Below are 22451 nucleotides of genomic sequence, written 5' to 3' on the forward strand. Positions count from 1 at the left end.
TTTAGCCAGTCTGATGTTGGATTGATACCACTCACCACCATATCATCTAATGTGTATATCGCCTTCATTGTATTTTAAGTTAAAGCAGGACTCTTCCAAAAACACAATGCGTTGTCTATCTGCACACCACTGCATATTATGTTTATGAGTCTGAGACAATTATAGTCCAGGGTCAAGGGCTTCTGCCACCAAGGAGTGTGTGTAATCAGTCCTCTCCAAAACATTGAATAGTAGAAGCAGATAATGCTACACCTCTTATGGTGCTGCACCATTGTGGTAACACTTGTGAAAAAGTTGTACGATTTGTGATTCATTGCCAACTTTTCTATACATCTTGTTCTCTTCAGTCCAATGCTTCCATGCTCCCATAATTTTTGTGACAATATGTCTCATATGAGCAGAGATGTTGTGGTACAAAAATTTATTTTCACACAGGCTGATCATATATCCCCATTCAAAATCTGTTGTTTGTTCATACTGTTATCATGACAAAGCGAAGTGATTCTTGAAGAAAGGTTTACAAACTGTTGACTCTGATGCACATATTGCCTGGTTCCTGAAAAGCCTTCGATGCATACCATGACAGTCTCCTGTAGGAGGCACTGCTGGGCCTAGTAATGTAAAATCACTCTGCAGTTCGAATCACTTGCTTGTTATACCCTGAACTGTATTTACTGTCACTTCCATCTTAGTGTTACAATTTACATAATCATGAGTGTATGACTTGATTTGTCATTTGCTTGTTCCTTTCCGTAACTTATATTTCACAAGATCACTTTAGGTAAATGCAATACAATCTGCTTTGCGTCACACTGATACAGATAGGGCGTATGGCGACAGTAGGATAGGAAGGGGCAAGGAGTGGGAAGGAAACAACTGTGGCCTTAATTTATTGTTTATCCCTGTTCAAAATTTGTTGTTTGTTTTCATACTGTTCCTTCTAGCATGACAAAGCATAGTGATTCTTGAAGAAAGGTTTACAACCCTTTGACTCTGGTACACAAATTGCTTGGTTCCTCAGCAGCCCTGGTGTGAAAATGGGAAACCACGGAAAACCATCTGTGGAGTTCGAACCCACTATTTCTAAATGCAAGCTGATAGCTATGTGATGCAAACCAAGCAGCCACTTGTTCGGTTTTAGGTAAACGAAGGTGGGTCTTGTATATGAGTATATGTCTAATAGTTCTATCATTAGTTGTCTCACTTTGCGTTGGATTGTGAATGAAAAGGAAGAAAGGTTATGAACATCGAGAACAAGGTGATGCGAAGGATTTTTAGACCAACTTATGGGGAGGGAGAATGGAGAATAAAGCATGACTGGGAGCTCCAGAGAACTATTTAAATACCCTGATAATGTCTGAGAGATTAAGAGCAGGATATTGAGATGGGCAGGCCATATCATGAGGAGGGAAGAGAGTACCAGGGGAATGGCAGCCACCAGGAAGACCTAAAACAAGATGGTGGAATCAGGTCTGGAAAGATATGAGAAGGATGGGACTGTCAGAATGTGATACATCTGCATCAGACCGAAATAAATAACGGCAGTGTGTTGGTGAGGCCAAGTACCAACAGAGGTACCAGTGGCCACAGCAGTGAGTGAGTGTTTAACTTTTTAGGGCAGTTCATTTGGCGTCAGTACTTTATGAACTATTTGGTAAGCTTTTGAAAAGTGATAGTGATTACTATTTTAAGAGGAACTACGATTAGGCAACCATCCTCTCTCAGCACTAATCAGAAGAGTGAAGAAGGATGAGGTATGATACTTCGAAGAAGGAAGGTATCAGCAAAAGAAAGGAAAAAGTCATGAAGAGCCTGAAAATGAAAAATTCCTTAGGCCTCTCAAACCTGACACTTTTGGGGCCAGAAAAAAAGGAGAAAGAGTTAACCAAGGAAGCTCAGAGAGGAAAGATGAAAGTGAGTGGACTGGCATAAGTACATGGAAGCAAATGTAGACCAGCTAGGGGCCTCATGGTTGCCAACCCATACTCCCAAAATCAGAGTCCATGGAGGTTAACCCTTTTTAGTCACCTCTTATGACAGACAGGATATACCCTGGATGTATTCCATCATCCCCATCCATCACAGAAGTGGCTTGTGAAAGTAAATCAAGTTCATACATTCATATCTTTTTTTTTTTTTTTTTTGCTAGGGGCTTTACGTCGCACCGACACAGATAGGTCTTATGGCGACGATGGGATAGGAAAGGCCTAGGAGTTGGAAGGAAGCGGCCGTGGCCTTAATTAAGGTACAGCCCCAGCATTTGCCTGGTGTGAAGATGGGAAACCACGGAAAACCATCTTCAGGGCTGCCGATAGTGGGATTCGAACCTACTATCTTAACAGTTAGATTATCTCCCTTTTCCCCATCTATTAGCGAATACTATTCTAATGGCATTAATACTGATTCATTTTCTTCTCGCAGAACAAAGTAAAGTGGCAGATATCTCTTCTTCCCCATCTGCTCTGTCGTACACTGTTAATGCCACAGCAATGGATCACAGCTACTCAGCACTGGTTCGACGACAGGGTGAAGAAGATAATGAAGTAAATTCTAAAGAGCAACCGCAGGCTCAGTGCTCTCAGATCAGCTCAACAACAGCAGAGGAAGAACCATCTCCATCACTACCATCTGCACCAGCAAGTACGAAGTACAAGAGCCATATGATGGAGAAGTACCTTCGAGACCTGGAGGTGACGGGTTCCAGTGATGATTCTGCATCAGGCAGAAGGTCCAAAAGGCAGAAGAAAGAAACGTGCCCCCCTTTACTTTTATCCAAATGGTTGGAGAGCGCAGCGAGGTATCAGCCAGGACAAAGTTATGTCACCTGGTCTGCTAAGAATGTTACTTGGAGATCCCCAACAACTAAAGATACCAAGAAATCTCGTCGCTGGAATGTGTCAGGTAAGGATATACTTATAACACTTTGATTTTTTTTAACTTATTGCATCATCATCATTTTCCCTTAACCAGCTCCTGCCAGGTGGGGTATTTGTGACACTTCTCCATCTTCCTCTCTCTTTCCACCATTCCTCTTCCACGATCTTGTCCCAATCTAAATTTCGTCTCCTTATGCCACTCTTCACTGATTCAATCCACCTTGTTCTAGGTCTCCCTCTTGCTCTCGCACTTTGCCTCCAGCATCTGTCTTGGAATTCTATTCTCCTCCATCCTCTTGACATGTCCAAACCACCTTAGTTTATTCTTTTCAGGTCTCTTATTTAGCTTCCCTATCCCAACTTCCTTCCTAACATCTTCATTTCTCAGTCTGTCTTTCCATGTCTTGCCTATCATACTTCTAGAAATTTCATCTCACTGGCTCTTGACATGTCCAAACCACCTTAGTTTATTCTTTTCAGCTCTCTTATTTAGCTTTCCTATCCCAACTTCCTTCCTAACATCTTCATTTCTCAGTCTGTCTTTCCATGTCTTGCCTATCATACTTCTAGAAATTTCATCTCACTGGCTTGAATTTTACTCTCTTGCCTGCTAGTCAAAGTCCAAGTCTCAGCTGCTATCTCATGCTAAGGATTAGGTCCACTGTAGATCTTCCACTCCTGAAGCCATATTGTTCCTCTTCTAACTCTCCTTCAATCTTTCCTCTCATTCTTCTTTCTAAGATCCTTTCCAGTATTTTAACTATCTGCGATATAAGTGTGATTCCTCTATAGTTACCACAAACTTTCTTGTCCCCTTCTTTTAAACAATGGGTTTCAAGTCTTCTGGTACACATTTGTGTTTTTACATACACTTTAGTAGTCGCTATAACCATTACACACCAACAGGTCCAGCAGCCTTTTATCATTTCCACACTGATTTCATCCATCCCTGTTGCTTTTCCCATCTTCATCTTTTGTACTGCTAACTCCACCTCCAGTATTGTTATATCCTCCTCTGTTGTTGAGTCCTCACACTGTATTGCTTCTATCTCCCCTGTGCAGTTGTTTGCATTCAATAGCTTATCAAAACACTCCTCTATCTCTTCTGGGTGTGTTAACAATTCTCCATCTTCCTTTTTCACTAGCTTTGTGATAACTCTTTCTGTCCTCTTACTTCTTATAAGTCCATACAGCATCCTTTTACTGCCACTTACATCCACTTCCATTTTTAATGTAAATTTTTCCCAACTATTCTTCTTTTCTTCTCCTACCACCTTCTTACCTCTCTGTTTGCTGTTGAGACACTTCCTTTTGCTTTCTTCCATTTGATATCGGTTCCATTCTTGCCAGGCTGTCTTCTTTTCTTTCACCACTTTTCTCATTCCACCACAGTGTCTCCTTTTCTTTCACTCTTGTAGATGTCCTGCCACAAGCACTCTCTGCTGCACTAAAAAATGCCTTTCTAAAATTGGCTCACTCCTACATTTTCCACGTCAGTAACTGAGATTTGTTGCTTCAGTCTCTCCTGAAAATCTCCCTGTACATTTGTCTTTCAATTTCCATACTTTTATTTTACTTTCTCTTATCTCTTAGTTTTTCCATTTTTCCCAACTGTAATTTTGCCACCACAACTCTACGGTCCCCATCAAATGCTTCTCCTGGTAAAGCTGTCACATCCATCAACTTCCTGCGATTTGTCCTTTCCATCAAAAATTTGTTCTTCTGTCACCCCACCCATATCTCGTAATTTTCCTGCCGTTTTTCTTTTGAAATCATGTATTCCCCACTATAAGGCCATTCCTTTCACAGAATTCCACTAGTTCCTCGCCTTCATGATTCTTTTTCCCATATCCATATAGTCCAATGACTTCTTCCTTTCCTTGTCACTCATTTCCAAACTGTGTGTTCAGATCTCCCATAATAACGACTTCCACACCTGAAATTTATCTTTCTACTTTCTCCAAGAATCCTTCAATATCTTCTTCCCTGTTTGCCGTCTGTGGTGCATACACTTGTATGAAGTCCATCACTTCATCTTTAGTCTAATCTTCTTATTCTGACAGTCACACATTCTACCACTCCAACATACTCCTCCAATTGCTTCAAAATGATTAGTCCCACTCCGTTTATTGCCTCTTGGCCACCACTCCAGTATAATGTGTATCCTTTCCTCAATTTCTTCCTTCCGTTACCTTTCCATTTCACTTCACTCAGCCCATCATCTCCACCTTCTCCTTCTCCATGAAATCTACTACTTCCTCCACCTTTCCTGTCAGGGTCATAAGATTTACTATTTCTAACTTACGGTTGGTTGCTGGTTGCCCATTTCTCACAGTTTCCCCAGTACCCTGAGAACTGCACATCACCTTAAGCAGGGGACGCCCTAGCCTTTTCCGACGTTGATCTCCTAGTACCATATCATATATAGGCTATTATTACGATGGGGTTGCCACTCCCAAAGGCATTTTATACCTACTGCCAGGTTATTCCAAGCCGCTCCACTGGAGTACAGATGCCTTCTGTAGCCGCTCCTCTGGAGTACAGACGCTACAAGTTTCCCTCTTCTGCCACCAATGCCATACGGAAGTCCACCTTCTCCGCCACTGATGCCGTTGGGGTCTTCACCCATATCCTGGGCTTGGGCCCTCTATATTTGTGACTCCTGGAGAGAGGGTGTCCTAGTACTTTAAAGCCCCCAGGAACCGAGCTGCCTGTTGGTCTGCGGATTTTATTGGGTATTTCCTGAATTGTAGGTTCCCCCTATCCACCACCCAGGGACGTGCACTCTAGGGGTTAGCAGGCTACCCAGAGGGTAAAACTAATTGTATTTAGTAATAATAATCAAAGGATTACTATCATGGAAGTGAAGTTAGTATTAGTAATTGCATATTGTTATTATTTTATATTATACTAAGTGCCTTTCCATAAACCAGAATGTAATTGTGGTTTTCTATTACTGCACAACTGAAACTCAAACAAGAGGTGGACAACCGTCATCCTCTCTATGGGTGCAACAGTGTCTCAGGTCATGGAGGAGTTTCATTAATAAAACCAGGCCAGCTCCAGCCACACCAAGCATTCTTAGTAATCAATACTGGCAGCAACAGTCCACACTATCCGACTGGAATTGGTCAACAGAAGGAACTCCAGCACATACTTCACAATCTTGAACTGTCTGGAAGACCCTTAATAGGATAAGAATTTAGAACTAGAATTAAGGCTATACTGAAATGATGGGGTTATATGCAGAATGTTGATTGTGACTGTGATGCAATTCAACAGGAGCGCTTTCAGTATTTGAGGATACTTGGATATGATCACTGCACCTCTAAATATCAGTGTCTGCATATAAATAATTATTTACTAAATTGATGACTCAAGTATGTTTTCTTCTATCATCATCATCATCATTTTCCCTTGTTCATTTTATTCCAGGTTGGGCCTTATATGATTCCGCTCCACTTTTCTCGGTTGTTCCACTACTCCTCTTTCAATACTGTAGTCTAGTCTGTGTTTTGTTTTCTAAGGCTGGTCTTCAATAAATTGATCCATCTTGTCCTTAATCTTCTTTGACCTCTCATCCTCTTCAGCTGCAGTTTCAAAATCTGTTTTGTCATTCTTTATCTGCTCATCAGCTTGATGTGTCCAGGTTCCTCTCTGTCGTATCATTCAATTTCTCCACTTTAACAGCTTTCATTTTGTCCTCTGAGCCATGCTCCTCGAAAACATCACTTCACCTGCCTGGATACACCATAGAAACTAAGTCAACCTAGAAATATATTCTTTATTTCAAAGTCTAAATATGAAAATCATACTTAATAGAGCAACAGTTTCCACCCATATGTTGATGAGAGAAGCTACATTTAATTTTTCATATAACTCTTTACTTCTCATTACAGTTTAATTTAATTAAAAATATTTCAACATTAACTTCGCAAATCATAAATTATGTTCCCAGAAGGAAACCATACTTTAATTTCATCGATTGCAGATGTTAAAAACATGAGCCCACTGCTACACTGGGGTGAAACACTGGTAATTTCACAATTGAAAAAGGCCTATAGAGCTTAAATGTTTCTTTGCAAATCATATTACCCGATAACATCCGAAGTGAAATATACAGTTTCATATTTTTAAAATTATTATATCTTAACAACCCTCTCACCAGAAACCCCCTTGGTGCTACAGCTCAAATTTGCCTTTGCCTTCCAAACAATTGCCACTCAGCCCAAAGGCCTGCAGAATATGAGGCGACATGGTCATTGCATCGAATCCTGAATCCTCTCAGCCATTTTCATTCTTGGCTGTGTAGACCAGGATCACTATTTCACAGCTTCTCAATTCTTCCCACACAGGCTGAGTGGATCTTGAACCAGCCCTCAGATCTAGGTAAAAAAAAAATCACTAGCCTGATTGGAAATCAATCCCAGGGCCTCCGAGTAAGGTGAGCTCACTACCCCTAGACGACGGCATCAGCTTATTATATCTTAGCATTTTTTATTAGATAACAATAGCACTGTGTGTGGTGATGTTATGATTGTTATACGTTACATTTACATCTTGTTTGTGTGTCATTGGTAAGTGATTTAAAGAATATGTTTTTATTCTTAGTTTACATACAGTATAAGTAGAGGCATGATTTTTCACATTAACGATAAATGCAACAACAAAATTTTGAAACAATTTTGAGATATCTTAACAAATCATATGATTCTGGTTAAGAAAATAGTGATTTTGCTTTCGCAAATTTCAGCAAATTAAAGCGAAATGTACTTATTTTGTGATAAGTGCTAAACTGAAGCAAAATTCATGGAGAATAATGAGCTTGAAATTGTATTACAAGGGAAACAGAAGACAGAATAAGGATTTCTCATTTTGACAGAAATACCTGTCCATTTTAATATTCTAGGAAATCCCTTAATGATATGGCCATATAGAGTGAAAGGGTAATTTATTATGCAATCTTGATTCAGACTATATCATTCAGTAATCAAGATTGCATAAGGAATACTGAAAGATTATCAATATTGTTTCTATTTATATACAGTATCTATCTATCACAAAATTCACAAATCATACAAATGAAACCTTTTATGGATAATTTTAAAAAAATTTTAAAGCAAAATTCAAGCAATGGGGGAAGTCCTGTTTTGCAAAATAATGTAAAAAATTGTTTCCTCTTCTTGAAATCCTATATAAATTAATGCCAAAAAATCATGCCTCTAAGTATCAATTTTAATTTTAAATGGGACTCATGATCTATTATGTTCACAATAAATTAATTTAAAAATGCATAATATACAATGCAAAGTTGGTAAATTTCTTTCATGGGATCTCTGATTTCTCTTTATCTTACATTCCATACAAAATTAATTTCTACCGGGCGAGTTGGCCGTGCGCGTAGAGGCGCGCGGCTGTGAGCTTGCATCCGGGAGATAGTAGGTTCGAATCCCACTATCGGCAGCCCTGAAAATGGTTTTCCGTGGTTTCCCATTTTCACACCAGGCAAATGCTGGGGCTGTACCTTAATTAAGGCCACGGCCGCTTCCTTCCAACTCCTAAGCCTTTCCTATCCCATCGTCGCCATAAGACCTATCTGTGTCGGTGCGACGTAAAGCCCCTAGCAAAAAAAAAATTAATTTCTATACCACATCACCCCAGAGATGATCGATAGGCTTTGCCAGCTAGTAAGTTCATATGCATTAGGATTACATTGGTAGCTATTAAAACTGTATTAGAAAATATTCATAGATAAGAGAGGACTTTGTTAGTGGAGAAGCACAGCTGCACAGCCCATGCATCAGTCACATTCCTGTGAGTGGTATGAGAGGGAAGGACAAAGAGCCAATGTTAAATAGATAGTAGGTGTAATGTTATTGGTCTTATGTCCCACTAGGTAACAGAATTTTATCCCACAGAATTACTGTATGTACTGATAAATATCTACCACCACAAGGCTAGCATAGGCTACTTGAACACATTCAAAATTTGACTGCTTAGGATCAGACAGATGTAAGTACATTTTTAGCTTTCCTTATATACTGTCATAATTTTGATCAAAAAATGCATATCTTTAAATCACACTCCACTGAATGGAGTACTGCTGGTAGATATGTGTTTGTCTGATTCAAAGATAAATACTGTATGCATTTCCTGATCAAAACTTTGATAGTATCTACAAAAAACTAAAAAAAATGTAATTACATCAGTCTCATCCTGAACAGTCAAAATACAATCAGACTGAGCTGTGATCGAACTCAACCAAGCTGGGCTCAGAAGGCCATCATTTTACCACCTGAGTCATTCAGTTAGGTGGACAGATCACTTAAATATGGCTTATTGAAGTTGAAACCTATTGCAGTGGTTTCAGTACTGTGGTCATGGCAGAGCTGTGGCAAATTAGAAAATTATTCTTCCTAGATATTGGTGTTCATTTTGGATGAAATGTAGCCAGTGTGATTAAAATATGAAAATGGTGGTTCCAGGATTGAGAGACTTACTAACATGAAGGATTCCAATTGCCCTTCTCACTGCTGCACAGCAGCCAGTCATAGCATGCATGCTTTGTTATCATCCGCAGCCTTGGGGCATTGTTTCAAAGCACTCATTACTTCAAGTACCTTTGACTGTAAACAACAGCAATTTGCAGTTGTGATGCTGCCTAAAACGTTATACATGGAGGGGTTTGGAATGATATTCTCACCTCCAAAAAATCCTCCATGGTTTACAGCTGAATATAGCCCAAGTTTGGGGAAGAAACAGTTTAAACATAACTATGTTTTTTTAAGGAAGGCCTTGTCCGTGACTGTGAATTGATTCTTTATGAAGTAATAAAAACTACTGAAGTTCTGATATAGGTAGTGGAGTAAATCATTTAATAAAACTTGTGACTGTTAACAGTTTTTATTATTTCATAAAGAAATAGTTTAGTGCATGGAAGATATACAACAGAACTCCCTCATACTATACAACTTTGGTGTTACAGCTTTAAAATAACACCTGAACAACAAAAGTAGGTATAATATGGTCTTCTGGTGAATTACTATGATATTGTTCTTCTTGGCTAGGAACATTATGGTCACAAATTGAGGGTATATCTCTCTGATTATTGTGTAGTCTGATAGTAGTGATCTTGTTTTTTTAAGAAGCAAAGAATAGAAATCTTTTAATAATAATAATTTTTAAAGAAAACAGATATAGCCTCTATAAGTTAAACTAATATGCTATTTTAATCTGCCAGTAGGTGTGGAGAGCCCATCAGTGGATTCAACGGGTTTCTGGTCTGCAAGTGGTCATCATCGAGAAGAACTAGATGCTGCCGTGGCCCTTACTTGTCTGTCAGGCTTGCAGCATTAGTATTATGAGTGTATAGGTGTAAATATCCCAACTTCTTCAATGTCATAGACGCACAACTTGTGATGTTAAAATTTCTTTGTGCAGTGTGTTTAATGGCCTACATCATGTACTGTACATGTGATCACAATAGTGAACTGAGAGGACAAAATACTAGTTCCAGACATGTCACATGTGACTTTTATTCCAGAGATATGATTTGTTTCCAAAGTCATGTAAGGCAAGTTTGTAGTGTTTTTGTTTCTTTTTATTGTACAAAAGTGGGAAAAGCATAAGGCTGATGTACAGAACAATGATAAACTCCTTCTGTCAGAACCATAAATTACCTGCATGAGCTGCCATGAACCAAAGCTTCTTTTCATTTCAAACTGCACACCGTAGTTTGTAACTTCATGGGGGAATGTTTCTTCTTTTGTAAGCTCTCTGAAAAGACCCACTTTACAAATTGAAATCCTTAATATTTTGGCCGTAGGGACAGAATAATGATCTCAGGATGTTCTAAATGCATATCATGTTTCATCAGAGTCTGTTTCACTTGACTTCTGACCAATCACAGAGTGACAAAGAAGCAGACATGATTTAACCTGATGCAACAAAAGTAATTTCTTGATTGGTGGGATACACCCAAAGAAATGTATTTATCCATGATAAAGACTGCTGTAACTACAGTCAAAATATTGTTTTATCAACATGCAAAAATGACCTATTCTGGAAACTTACAAGAGACATTAGACATTGGCTGCAAGAGTACAAATTCAAAAAGAAATTAGAGTGGTACTTTTAATTTCAAACCAATGAAGTGAGGTCTGTGTAGGTTATGAATGAATTCAAATAATGCTGCTTGTGAGAATGTTTATGTAGCAAGGAAGTGAATAGTGCGATTATCTAATGTCCATACATGAATCTGTGAAGTGGTGTTAGAAACAAGCCCTATGTGCTACCAGCATCATAGCTCACTGGCCCAATGAGTAGTCAGCACAAAACAAATAGAGTAAAAGAAGGAACTAACCATGTTGATCCTACATATTTATTCATATAAATGAAAGTGGTAGGTGCCCTCAGAAGTTAAATACACATCTTACAGATCTTTTACACAGGTGCACTAGACTTTCACCAGATGGGTGACCAGTATGAAAGTTCAACTTTTTCAGCCCATTTAGATGTTACCATAGCTGGATATGCAGGGCAACCTTTTCCATTTCTAGTCCATTCCTACTGAGAAACTTTCACCTAAAAGCCATGGTACATTGTTTGTCACCATCATCCTCTTCATTGCAGTCTTTCGAAGACCGATTCTTATTGCTGCTTTGAAAGAAGGCAGTACTGAACTAGAATTCAGCGGCACTTCACTCCTCCACCGTCCAAGTTTTAAACCTGTTCAATGTTACTTGACTCTGAAGATCTCACAGGAACTAGTATTTGTTTTAGATGGTTACTGAATATGTAACAGCTAACTGGGTGAATGGTCAGCGTACTGGCCTGAAGTTCAGAGGGCCCCATGTTCAATTCCCGACCAAGCTGGGGATTTTAGCTGCATATGGTTAATTCCTCTGAGCTGGGGACTGGGTATTTGTATTGATCTAAAAACACTTCTTTTCATCTAAACACAGAACACCACACTACCAACAACTACAGAAATATGCAATTGTGAATACATCCCACCCCACAAGGTTGGCATCAGGAAGAACATCTAGCCATAAAACTGGGCCCAATTCTCATCATGTGCCAATGTCAATAAACTGGGAAAGAGCCTGGAAGAAGAAAAGGAAGAAGACTGAACACAAGGCAGAGGGAAGAACAGGGAGTTCTGCTAACTACCTTCCACTGCAGTGTTTAAAAATATGCCAGTTACCAAGGCAGGTATTGAAATTGAAACAGTAGATAAGCAATGAGAGTTTCTATAAAAATACAAGGAACATGCAGTACAGTTTTTTTCCATTAAATATTCAGTCTCCTGCTAAGTAACTTCATTCCTCAGTAATTGTTGATAAATACAACACCTACAGACAGCCATAGAAGGATACTGTATTAACAGTGCTTTGCATAACAGTAAGAACAGTTTCCTGGCAAACCATTTAGAACTACAAAGAAAATGTGCATGAACATTTTTTAACAAAAGATTACATTCTCACTCTCCTTTTCTAATAAGGCTAACAGTTTGCCCATTATTTTTGGCCCTTATTGGGTAAAACATACACCAAAACACCAACAAATTTTCCTGGAAAACTAGTAGAGTTAGAAAGAAAATAGATACAAGTTCTTAGATAGGAAATTGAAATTACACTTGGTAGGATCCATATTTTAACAGGACTAACTGTTTAGGCTGTGGATTCACTTTAAAGGGTCCCAGGTGTACATTTTCCTCTGACTTGCTATACATTTTATTTTGCTGCATAGCCCCCTTGATAGTTAGTAGCCTATAATTTAATCAATATGCACCAAGTAGTTCAGACAAAAAGTTCAACAAACATCCAAACATATTTTCACAATTATTAAATTGATTAGCAAGGCTGATATACGGATGTTGTTCAGTTTTACACAGGTGGCACTTAGAAGTAGCAGATTACCATCCAACCTAGCAGCAGTAAACGTTCGATGTATTTAATGCAGAAAGGGGCACAGACTAGCATCAAACTTCCCAACATCGCAAGAATGCTGGATGTCTTATAACTACAGTAGAGTCTCAGAATTTTCAGTATCAATAGTTTAACATTCCCATAAATCTGAGCTGGAAAATTTCAATTTAAAAAAAAAAAAGTCAATTTTCGAGGCGTGTGCTTTATTTGAGGCAAAAGCTGAATACAACACACAGCAGACTGACCTTGAATCCATCTGGCTGTTCCTCTTACCCCTCACATTCAACGCAGCAATGCATTATGTGGAACAACAGCCCAAGACGACCCCGACAAACAACCTGTCATTTAGATGGTGGCGTGGCATTGCTGCTTGAAAATGGTGCAGTTCATTAAAACAGAAGACACTTAACAATTTTTTTTTAAACATTATGAAATGTGTACTTTGGTTTTCATTACTACTGAAATAGGCTCTGCAATGTTTAACATCAGTAGCTTTTTATTTTCAAAAGACACTTGATAATTTATTTTAGTATAAGTCAATTTGTATGTTTTTTCTTTGCATAACTACTGTGCTGTAATTATTGATTAAAAGAGAGCTACTGGAATAGACAATAAAGTGACTGAATGAGTAGCTAAATTTCTAGAAAACAGAACTCCTCAGAGAATTAGAGAAGATGAAGCGTTATATGATCCTGTAATGATTAAGAGGGGGGTCCCGTAAGGCAGTGTTATTGGACCTCTGTGTTCTCTTATATACAGGTTGGTTGGAAACACTGTGAACTGGGTATGTGAGCGTTAGATGGTTGGTCATAGCAATAAATAATTTGAAAAAAATTCATTTGATCTCTCATGCCGTTGTCATTTTATCAGTTGCTGAAGTCAGCTACTCAGATCACTTCACAGGTGAATTCAAAGTGGCTTTGCAAAGTGGTGTTGTCAAATCTGCACGTGGCTTAAGATCGACACCAACTGAAGGAAAAAACTTTCCCAGGGGAGGTATTTGAATAGGGACCTCCAAACTGACAGGAGCATGCCTCGGCAAGTACACTATGGTGACACCGACTGAAACCCAGAGTGTGTTTGGTGCTGATTTCTCGGCATCGGTAGTCACTAGGTGCAGGTTATAAATTTAATTTCTTGTACGTATTGAAGATCTGCTTGTGATACAAAATTATTATTATTTTATTATAGACCACCTATTCAATCGTCGTCGTCAGCTGTAACTCGATCCGAGTATATATAACTTCTTCCTGCATACATTGACCAGTTCAACTCAGTTTATGGATGTGCTTACGATGATTAAACAGACCAATCCTGGCATAAAACATACACCCACACAAATCACACTGAATGGATGGAGGAGGGTGGGGTTGTAATTGACGGAGTTTTCTTGCTTGTCGCTTGGCCTCTTGATGTCTGCGGCGTTCTCTTTCAAACAAGTTGACAGTGGTGGATGTAGTGTTCCGCCACAGTGAGCGGTCCACAGCACATTCTTCCCATGTCTGTATGTCTATACCAGTTGTCTTCATGATGTGTTTCAGCTGGTCCTTAAAATGCTTAAGAGGGGCTCCATGAGGTCTACTGCAGCCTAGTCTTCAATGATGACTATAAAGAATTTGGCGAGGAAGCCTAGTATCACCCTTGCGGTGAACATGGCCTAACCATCTCAGTTGATGAGCGATGATTGTTGCCTCAATGCTACGTATTTAGCTGGGCTTTGTCGAGAACTGCCGTGTTAGTCACATAGTCCTCCCACTTAATATTCAAGATGAATCTCATTTTCTGTTGGTGGAAGCGCTCAAGTTTTTTGATATCACAGCGATAGAGTATCCAAGTTTCACAGCCATACAGCAACGTGGAAATGACAACAGCTTTGTACACTATGAGTTTGGTATGCAGCTGAATGGAGTTTTCATGGAGACCTATTCAATACATCATAACCTATTGTGGAATTACATCCTTATTATATAATCCTTATTTAATTAGCTTATGATGTATCGAATAGGTGGTCTTTTATTTTTTATTTTTTTGCTTTATGTCGCTCCGACACAGATAGGTCTTATGGCGACGATGAGATGAGAAAGGTCCAGGAATGGGAAAGAAGTGGCCCTGGCCTTAATTAAGGTACAGCCCCAGCATTTGCCTGGTGTGAAAATGGTAAACCACGGAAAACCATCTTCAGGGCTGCCGACAGTGGGGTTCAAACCCACTATCTCCCGGATGCGAGCTCACAATAGGTGGTCTAGAATAAAATTATAATAATTTTGTATCACAAGTCACTAGGTGATCGGTCATTACAGAAATGTTTGTTAAGCAGCCATGTAGTGTGCGTACAGTGGAATTGGATTTGTATTGCAACTCAAGCCCTCTTTCAATGGTAGCCTACTCTCAAGCCGGTCTTAAGCCACGTGCAGATTTAGCAACATCATCTTGCGAAGCCCATTTGAATTCACCCACAAAGTGATCTGATTGGCTAAATTCAGCAGCTGATAAACTGACAATGGTGCGAGACATCAAATTATTTATCAGTATGACCAAATCTCTAACGCTCATATAGCTGGTTCACATTGTTTTCGACCACTCTGTATACAAATTACCGTATATGAGCAAGGAACTGGATTCACAGATAAGGCTTTTGCAGATGATATACTGTATGGAGTAGGTAATAAATAAGTTACAGATCTGTAAGCGACTGCAAAAAGAACTCGACAAAGTTGCAAGATGGACAGCAGACAATGATATGATGATTTACGGGGTGAAAATTCAGGTGCCAGTGGGGTAATCTCATAAATGCAATTGTAAATAAATGTTACAGATATCTTCATATGGTTATGAGAGTTGTAGTAAGGAGGTAAAGGAGGGCGTGTACGTCTCTGATCAATCAGTCAGTCATCAATGATCTGCATTTAGGGCTGTCGCCCAGGTGGCAGATTCCCTAACAGTTGTTTACCTAGCTTTTTCTTAAACATTTTCAAAGAACTTGGAAATTTATTGAATATTTCCCATGATGATATATTCCAATCCCTTACTTTGTCCTATAAACGAATATTTATCCCCAAGTTATCCTCTTGAATTACGTCTTTTATCTTCATATCTTTCCTACATTTAAAAGCTCCTCTCAAGCTTAGTTCTCTACTTATGTCATTCCGCACCAGCTCTCCACTGAGAGTTTGAACATACCACACAGTCAAGCATCTCATCTCCTTACTTCCAAGTCTTCCCAGCCCAAACTTTGCAACATTTTCATAATACCACTCCTTTGTTAGAAATCACCCAAAACAAATTGTGCTGCTTTCCTTTGAATTTTTCCAGTTCTCATATCAAGTAGTCCTAGTGAGGGTCCCATACACTGGAACCATACTCTAACTGCGGTCTTACCAGAGACTTACATGACCTCTCCTTTATATCCTTACTGCAACCTCTTGATTGTAGTGCATGGGATCCTGACCAGGATTACTTGATATGAGAACTGGAAAGGATTCAAAGAAAAGCAGTACAATTTGTTCCAGGTGATTTCCAACAAAAGAGTAGTGTTACAAAAATGTTGCAAACTGTGGGCTGGGAAGACTTGGAAGTAAGGAGATGAGATGCTCGACTATGTGATATGTAAAAACAAAGTATGTTACAAGTGTTATTTTTTTATATCCACCTATTTAATACAAAGAGATCTTTTTTAGAAATTAAATATGATTATAAAATATTAAGGAACATGTTTTGCTCATATTAAGGAGATCATCAGCCTCAAACTCAAACCTGTATGGTGAAAAATCAGGATCTTGATTGTTCTTACAAGTCATAAAAAGAGTATATTAATGTAGGTGTTTGTCTAAACATAAAAATTATTAGAATGTCCTTGGTTAAAACCATAGTATCAAACTGCATGTCATTAGTTCACACGATTATACTTTCCAGAGAGTTGAGTCAATGCACCCAAAAACCTGTTGGGGTTAGAGCAATAAACAGCTCAATCTTTATAATGAAACAGAAATGTGTTTCCTTGAATCTTTTTAAGTGGCTGTTCAGCTACCTATAATCTTATTTAACTGGCTTAAGGAGTGAAAGTTGAATGTGTTACGATAAGAATAACAGTTTTCTTTAAGTAGTTGTGGGAGCATTCACTCCTTCAGCCAGTTAAATAAGACTATAAGGCAGCTGAACAGCCACTTAAGAAGATTCAAGGAAACACATTTCTGTTTCATTGTAAAGATTGAGCTGTTTATTGCTCTACCCCCAACAGGTTTTTTGGTGCATTGACTCAACGCTCCGGAAAGTATAATCGTGTGAACTTATGACATGCAGCTTGATACTGTAGTTTTAACCAAGGACATTCTAATAATTTTTATGTTTAGATAAATGCCTACATTAATATCCTCTTTTTATGACTTGTAAGAACAATCAGGATCCTGATTTTTCACCATACAGGTTTGAGTTTGAATAGGTGGATATAAAAAAATAACACTTGTAACATACTTTGTATTTATGTACATTTCAATACGGACCTAACATGAGAATTATAACGTGTTATGTGGTATGTTTCGAGCTGTCAGTGGAGAGTTGGCGTGGAATGAAATTAGTAAACAAAAAGTGTGAGTGGAGTTTTCTAAATGATGGAAAGATCATAAAAGGAAGATAAAGTGTGAATTGAAGAGGATAAATTTGGGCAAATACTTGTGTATAGGAAGAAGAATTAGGGATTGGAATAACTTATATTATTTATAATTTTAATTTTGATGAATTCCCAATCTCTTTGAAATCATTTAAGAAAAGACTAGGTAAACAACTGAATCTATCACCTGGGTGACAGCACTAAATGCAGATGAATGGTGACTGGCTGACTGACTGATTTGATTGACTGAATGTAATGTTTAATACAAGTAAATATTTTGGTATACACAGGCTTTAGCATGTAATTTTGTAAGTCCGAGTTTTTCCATAATTTGAGGTAGTCTCGGTCCCATCCACCGCAAATTACGGAGACTCTGCTGTACTCATGCATAGTAAATCAGTGTTTAATTTGGGAGTTATAGCTTCTTGGAATTACGTGTTAAAGATATAAGAAAGAAAGTAGGCTACAGGGAAAAACCTTTAGTCCATTATGTCTTATTTCATACACAGATAAATTAGATTCTGAACATTTGACATAGCATGATTGCCTACAACAACTAAGGAGAAACCTATCCAACTTTGAGGTCAGAAAAGCACAATATTGTTGATATCATTGAAAGCACTTGGCTTTTAAATAATAAAAATTATGTTTGCAGAATGAAAACCGTATTTTAACTTCACCGACTGTGAATATTAAAATACCACGCTCGTTAGGCCTTTAAGTTATTTCAATTTTTAAAAGTATGGTTTCCTTCTGGAAATGATACAAAAGCCAAAGGTACAAATTTACACAAGTGGAGGTAACAACTGTATCTCCCCTAGTGCACCATTGCTGCACTGTCCTGCAGAGGAGGCTTGCAGTGGTGTCTCAACAGTGCACTAGCTGCCAGTATCATGGAAAGGTGTGGTTGAAAATGCCTAAGAGCTTGAATACATTACAATCATCAACGATGATCTACTACACTAACTCCAGCCCTTCTTACTCTTCAGATTGCTTGATCTGATCACACCACCTTTTCTTTGATCAACCCATGGTCTCTTGCCTTCAACCACAGTTTCCAGCTATTTTCTTGCAATCCCGTGTGTTTCCAGTTGCTTTATGAGGCCAAACTACTTGAGCCTGACCTTAGACATAATTTCACTTAATTATGACTGTTTAATTGGGTCTGCTAACATATTACTGACATACGATTACAATCTTATCCCGTCTTGCACTACCGTTCTGCTGTTCGGAACTTGTTAATATCTCTGCTGGTTAGAGTGCAAGTTTCAAGGCCGTATGTGATAATGTGCATAAAGAAACTCGTAAATAATAATTTGAGTTCTTTGCAGTAGGTATTTAAGAATCTCATATACGTTTTTTTCATGTAGTTGTAAAAATGTGTTCGTTTTTTGGACCTTGCCAGTGAATGAAATGCAAGTCAGGGTTGAAATGAACATGTAACTACAAATACGGTAGCACTTTCAGACTTCCTGGGCATATACCAGTAAATACGGTAATATCAGAGTTGTAGTGCATTGTTCAAGAATTGGTCCATTGTACATAAGTTTGGTATTAATTTAAAAGAAAGAAACATGTTCTTGAATAGCATTAAGATTAGGAGAGTAAAGCAATGTTTTGAAACTTAGGGAAGTATGGGTAACTATTCTTCACACTGTGTTATGCGTACTTATGAAGTCATCTAAAAATAATTGATAAATTATAAATTATCTTGTACTTGACAAATGTGTTGAGTATTTCTATTCCTAGCTCAAACTGGTACCCAGTATCCATAAGCACTCAAATATAACACATGCTCAAGTTTTTAAATCTTAAAAATCAGAGAATTCTTTATAAACAGTTGGTAACATCATACATAGAGTGTATTTTATAACAATGAAACACAAGAAAGATGTAAAAGAAAAATATATTTTAAATATTTTATCATTTGACTTGACTCGCTGCTTAAATCGCTGGCCACCTGAGCTCAAGTTGACGGGTTCGATCCAGGCTCAATTCTGTACTATTTGAAGGTGCTCAAATATGTCAGCCTCATGTTGGTAGATTTATTAGCACTTAAAAGAATTCCTGCAAGACTAAATTCCGACACCTTAGCGTCTCCGAAAACTGTAAAAGAAGTTGGTGGGACGTAAAACCAAAAACATTATTATTAAAATTGGATATTGTAGTTTTATTAATATTAGAATACTATTTACAATTTTTTAATAATTATTGTGCTACAAGCTTGAGGCCAGACCCTTGATCAGATAATGAAATGGCTGGTTTAACTGACAATGTTAAAATAAAGGGCCTGTCCAGCAATTTATAGTTCGGTGCAGTACTATATGTACTTTAATTTGTTTTATATAATATTTAGAAACATATTCAGCTTACAAACTGACTAAAAACAACATCCGCTATAATAAACAATAAGCAATATGAAACATGTTGCATCTTGTCTGCGAGCGTAATTCGAGGCAGCATGAGAGCATGACTATAGAAAACGACAAGAATCGTTATTCATCAAGTTGGCCCATAAAAGCGGTGCCCACTGTACTACCATACTACTTTATTCTAATAGACAATTACTGTTTGTCCTAATAGTGTTTAAAGTAGGCCTACACAAAAGCGAGCTGGCCATGCGGTTAGAGGTGTGCGGCTGTGAGCTTGCATCCGGGAGATAGTGGGTTAGAATCCCACTGTCGGTAGCCCTGAAGATGGATTTCCGTGGTTTCCCATTTTCACACCAGGCAAATGGTGGGGCTGTACCTTAATTAAGGCAACGGCCACTTCCTTCCAACTCCTAGGCCTTTCTTATTCCATCGTTGCCATAAGACCTATCTGTGTCGGTGAGACGTAAAGCCCCTAGCAAAAAAAAAGAAAAAAAAGTACACAAGTAACTTACATACGCTTATTCAAAAAATGAACAGGCTTATTTTTCACACTCTCAAGTGTGGTTTATAGCAACTGTGACAGAGACAGAATTCATGGGCAATAATCAACACATTCTATGTTAAAATGCTGGCAAATATAATATGCATCTGTTATAAAAATACACTATGAGTTTCTGCGTGAGGGTAACCAACCCTCACAGAAACAAAATCGGGGCACTACTGTAATTACAAGTGTGTGTTGAGTTTTAACAGGGATAGTACACAAATGTGCAAAATACATTTTGAGACTGACCTTCCTTACAAAAACTGTGTAATGCACTTCGGTCTTTTCCCACACCTCCAGTAGTAGCGATTGGAAATTAGAAGTGGGGTGGAAGGAGCAAAAAATGTACAGACAACAAAAAGTACCCGGGTTGGAGGGATATAATAACTTACTGTGTAAGGATATACCGTACACATCAAAACTGGGAAAAAAAGAAAAAGAAGCTAAAAAATGGTAAGTTTTTGATGCTCTTTGAGAGAATTTCAACAGAGAGGTAAAGGTTAACTGACAGTATATCAACTTAAATGTGGCAATAATAGTTTTTTGAGATTTTGATTCAATATTAAATAAAACTTTCACCAAAGAAACAATATTACACATGTATTACAATTAAACAGACGTATGGTGTGGTTATACAATTAAAAATCATTTAGTATTTGACTACACATCGAGCAACTAACAGACACTAAAGTGACTGCCAGACTGACGAATGTGCGCGGTAAGCAGGTGAATCATACATCATGTCCACGATCTTGGCTTCCCTTCCTCCAAGGGCGCCCATGCCCGGGGGCAAGGTGGGGATGCCCCCCTCCAACTAGCTCTCAGGGAAAGGAAAAAATCTAATATAGTCTGGTGTTTTTCCTTCACGAACATGATTTAAAAGTCGGTGTTATGTAGAGGTGGTAGGGGATACCATGGATGGTATTCTACTGTGGAATACAAATCGCCATTCATCTTCCGAAATATGAAAAATACTACATACCCCAAGGTCTGGGCTCCCCCCTACAAACTATCTTATGGGCGCCCTTGCCTTCCTCACAGCATTTGCGAAGTCTCCACTACTTGCTGTGGCGCTATATAAATCGGTAGCCGCAATGAACGACATTTTGTGCGTATTTCCGCTAATAATTTTGTTAATTGAATACAATAAAGGAAAGAATCAGCTGATATAACAACAGAACTTGCACAAATTGTTTATTTTTTAATATAATCCCTAGTTTCAGCCGGCTAAAATGGAATTAAAATATGTTTTATGCACCCCCCCCCCCCCCCCCGCTCAATCGCCGCTACTGCACACCTCGTAGAATTATACCTATCCCATTGTTTTTCACATAACCTGCAAATGCACTGAAAGTCTGTTGAATAAAAACTTTTTCTTGTTCCTACACATTTATGCACTTAGTGGTAAAACCGTACACTGTGTTTCAAATTTTCAAATGGAATAGGGTTGGGAAGAGGGATAATTTCTTTGTAAAACTAGAGGCTGAGGGAACGGTATAATAACAATATAAATAACAAATTGTAAACAAAATTTTGATAATATTTCCCACACGTTTAAAACACAGAAAATATCCCAAAATCAACTAACCAACCTCACGCTTGGATGGCAAAAAGAAGAAAAGAAAAAAAGTTGAAACTTGACACAACAATGGAAAGGCGCAAACATGCATGATTTTTCACCCAATATTATGCAGTTGGCAATGATAACATTGTTGATCGTGACGTACCGGTAGGCTATTGGCTAAAATGTGTAATTTTGCAGGAGAGTTGCGTCTACTTTGCCACCGGCAACATACAGAAAAATAGAAATTAGGTAGGCCTACCGTATATAATTTGTATTTTCTGTCAATCTAAATGAACCCGATTCTCGTAATACATGTCAGAAAAGATATGATTGCCATCTAGGGCGGAAGAATTGAACGCACACAAAACGTCTCCAATATTTCCGATTTATGCCACGTATTGCCTAGAGCACTTTTCTCCCTTTCCTTACACTCTCCAAGCAATGCTTCAAATTTGATTGGTAAAGTAGTCTCGTACGATTGTGACTACTATAGGAAGAATTTTAAATCGTTCCTTAGGATCATGTGCATTTAATGAGAAAAGTAATATTCTGGTATTTTA

General features: G+C 38.3%; 1 protein-coding gene across 2 annotated transcripts in view; it reads left to right on the forward strand.

The window, feature by feature from the left end:
* Window positions 1-10567, forward strand: part of LOC136876922 (homeobox protein Mohawk) — a 167442-nt gene extending 156875 nt beyond the window's left edge. The window contains exons 5-6 of one of the 2 annotated variants that reach the window (XM_067150678.2): window positions 2422-2901; window positions 10117-10567. In XM_067150678.2, the coding sequence (XP_067006779.2) occupies window positions 2422-2901; window positions 10117-10232 (596 nt within the window). In that variant the 3' untranslated portion in view covers window positions 10233-10567. The remainder of the gene's footprint in view (window positions 1-2421; window positions 2902-10116) is intronic. The other variant, XM_067150679.2, reaches the window with a different exon arrangement.
* Window positions 10568-22451: the final 11884 nt, after the last annotated feature.

The sequence above is a fragment of the Anabrus simplex genome, chromosome 7, assembly GCF_040414725.1.
Source record: "Anabrus simplex isolate iqAnaSimp1 chromosome 7, ASM4041472v1, whole genome shotgun sequence".
NCBI lineage: Eukaryota > Metazoa > Arthropoda > Insecta > Orthoptera > Tettigoniidae > Anabrus > Anabrus simplex.